We start from the raw sequence: 2,866 nt of genomic DNA, 5'->3' as shown, positions 1-2,866 counted from the left end.
ATGATTCTACAACTTCTTGTTTTGAAAATTTTTAAATATTTATAATATTCCAAAAGTTTAAGGGGCAATAACTCATTGAAGGGGTCATCGAATACTTTTGCAATGAATAGATTGAAGAGTTCCCTTAATTAGTTGAAGACATTGATGAAGGTTTCATAACTCTATGGTTTACGGTTTCTGAGGAGTAGTGATAACAAGCATTTCTTGCAAAAGGGGCAATAACTTCGAAAGGGGTCAAAGATCAAAGATGGGGGGTCATTTTTCGGAATAACTTTTAATATCTAATATCATCAACTATAAAGTTTTTCGATAAGTCTTGCGGTTTCAAAAGTCCTCCAGAAATAAAATAATAATAAACATAAGTATTTCAAGAGTTTTTTTCACAGAAAGGTGGAATGACCTAATAAACAGAAGAATATCAATAGGTCTTTCCACAGAAAGGTGGAAAGAACTAATAAAAAGGAAAAAAAGAAACAGAAGGAAATCAATAGGTCTTTCCACAGAAAGGTGGAAAGACCTAATAAACAGAACAATTTCAATAGGTCTTTCCACAGAAAGGTGGAAAGACCTAATAATCTTTACCATCAGAATCAGTAGAAGGTCTTCCGTTGGAAACGGAAGACCTTAACAAAACTTATAGGGTCCTTCTGTTAGCAGTTGAAATTACTGATAATTAATGTCATATATTTCAAATCAGGAATTTCAATCATTTAACCATACATTGACACAAGCACTTGGCAAGCATTACTAAGAACTGTCTTTGCCAAGTATTTAAAAAAGAAAGTGATTTGAATAATGAAATTCCATGAATGGAAAAAGTTTGATATAAAGTAGAAACAAGTCATGTATATAAATAATTCATGTAAATCTTTAGAATTAACATCTAAGATTGAGTTCTAATGCAATATATAGGGAATATTACATACTAAAATTCATATCATATATCATATCAGCCCGAGTGGCCCCATATCAGCCCGAGGGCTGATGTGACATATGATATGGGTTTTAGTATGTAGTATTCTATTTATCATATATTTAAAACACTTAATATGCAAGTTCACATATGGTCATTTATGAATATTTCGTGCTTGTTTGTGACATTTCTCTTTAAAATTCAAGAAAGCCTATTTTAGGTAACCGAAAAAAATTAAGACCATAAATGTCATTAAAGAAAGATTTATTATGAATTTTAAAAAAGAATCAAGTAAATTGACTTTTAAACTTAATACAAACGTTACTTCCGGTGTGATATGGATTGTCGGCCTGCCGGTCCGATACGTGATATGGATTTTCGGACTTGCACGGTGTGATACGGGTGACGTCACAATACCCCATATCACGGACCGGTCCGAAAATCCATATCTCGTATGTATATTTAAAAATCGCCCCGCTCATACTGAATATTTTAGCATTATATCTTAAACATAGATTTCTCTTCTACCCTACTTTATGTATGTCATAGAATATAGTATTCGGAAATAAAGGCTAACTTTACTTAAAATTCATGTTTGTTAATACTAATAACCACCTTTGTTTATTGTAACCTTAGAGATGTGCATCAAACACCAAAGAACCATAAAAAATAATTGCATAGTCAATAAATGAGCACTGACAATATAATTATATTGAGGAAGTTTACATAAAAGAGAACATTCAAATCTTTATTTTTCAGATACATGTCCTTTCATTATATATCAGAATGGATCATCTGCCTCGTTTGTCAGAGGCTGTGTATGTAGGACTGTGTCTAAAAATAGGGAGTCCGTCAATGGTGAGGATGAGGAGAGAAGTGATGGACACAAATGAGGCGGTGAGTCAGCCTGTAAACATATTGAAGGGATTTGACAGAATGGAAAGTGTGAGTAAACGTGAGGGATTCAGACTAAGCACTTCTGATCCAGATTTCATGTTATGGTCTTCAGACCACAAGGTGATATGTGATCTCTCTCAGATCAGTTTCTATCGTATTTCACAACACACCGTGATTCTGATGGAGTGTGGTGATCTACCACCGGGATTTTCCAGACTTAACCTGATGAGTCAATCTAATAATTCACAAACCATTTCCTCTTGCGTAGTAGTGAATAACAAAGCATATCTTTCAAGTACATTATTCAGAGATAACCATTTGCGTTTCGTTAGGTCTTGCAATGTTCCTTTGACCAATGCTTTCCCTCATGGACCTTGTTCTAAATATTCCTTATTCCAAGAAGCAGATACTGGTTTAGCGTTCTGTATCCAATCACATCACTGGCCAAAGTTAGCGCTACCGTGGATAGAAAGATGTTGTGAACGGGGTTGGCCAGAACAGAATGTTTTAGATGGTATATTAAATGGAGGATTCCATGTTGTCCCTATCGGAAGTACATCTGAAAATGAACTCGAATGGCGAATCTCGTTCTCAAAAGCAGAACATAAAGTCCTTTATTCAATGAATCACTGTCAGTTTTTGTGTTATGGTCTTCTCAAAAAATTTCTGAAAGAAGTTGTTAATGGCCGGACCAATACAACCATTCTCTGCTCATACTTCATAAAAACTATCGTGTTTTGGGTCATATAGACCAATACGTCTTTGTCTTGGACACCTGATAATTTATTGTCTTGTTTCTGGAAAAGCTTTAAATTATTGATATCCATGGTGCTTACTGGAAATTGTCCAAATTTTTTTATTCCACAAAACAACATGTTTAGAGTGAAAGTCACTGGTTCTGTACAATCCTCATTGTTAAGTCAATTGTATGATTTGTATAGTAATGGAATACCGTATAAGTGGAAATTTTAGCGAGACGCAATTTTAGCGATTTATACCTAAAATATAGTATTTTATTTTTAGCGAGAAGTAATTTTAGCGATTTTAAAGTGTTAA

At 33.9% G+C, this 2,866-nt stretch overlaps 1 protein-coding gene across 1 annotated transcript; it reads left to right on the top strand.

The window, feature by feature from the left end:
• The first annotated feature begins 1,699 nt into the window (after positions 1-1,699).
• LOC134258196 (uncharacterized) lies at positions 1,700-2,560 on the top strand. Its single transcript, XM_062740738.1, has one exon. The coding sequence runs from the start codon at positions 1,700-1,702 to the stop codon at positions 2,558-2,560; it is 861 nt and encodes a 286-aa protein (XP_062596722.1).
• The last annotated feature ends 306 nt before the right edge of the window (positions 2,561-2,866 follow it).

This window comes from Saccostrea cucullata, unplaced genomic scaffold (genome assembly GCF_032062105.1).
Source record: "Saccostrea cucullata isolate Sc308-1 unplaced genomic scaffold, CSIRO_AGI_Scuc_v1 ctg15605, whole genome shotgun sequence".
In the NCBI taxonomy this organism is placed as follows: domain Eukaryota; kingdom Metazoa; phylum Mollusca; class Bivalvia; order Ostreida; family Ostreidae; genus Saccostrea; species Saccostrea cuccullata.
Note: the sequence above shows the minus strand (reverse complement) of the source record. Positions and strands in the feature narration are given on the sequence as shown.

Excerpts from the sequence above, each read along its gene's own strand:
- LOC134258196 (XM_062740738.1), top strand. The coding sequence starts at position 1,700 with ATGGATCATCTGCCTCGTTTGTCAGAGGCTGTGTATGTAGGACTGTGT.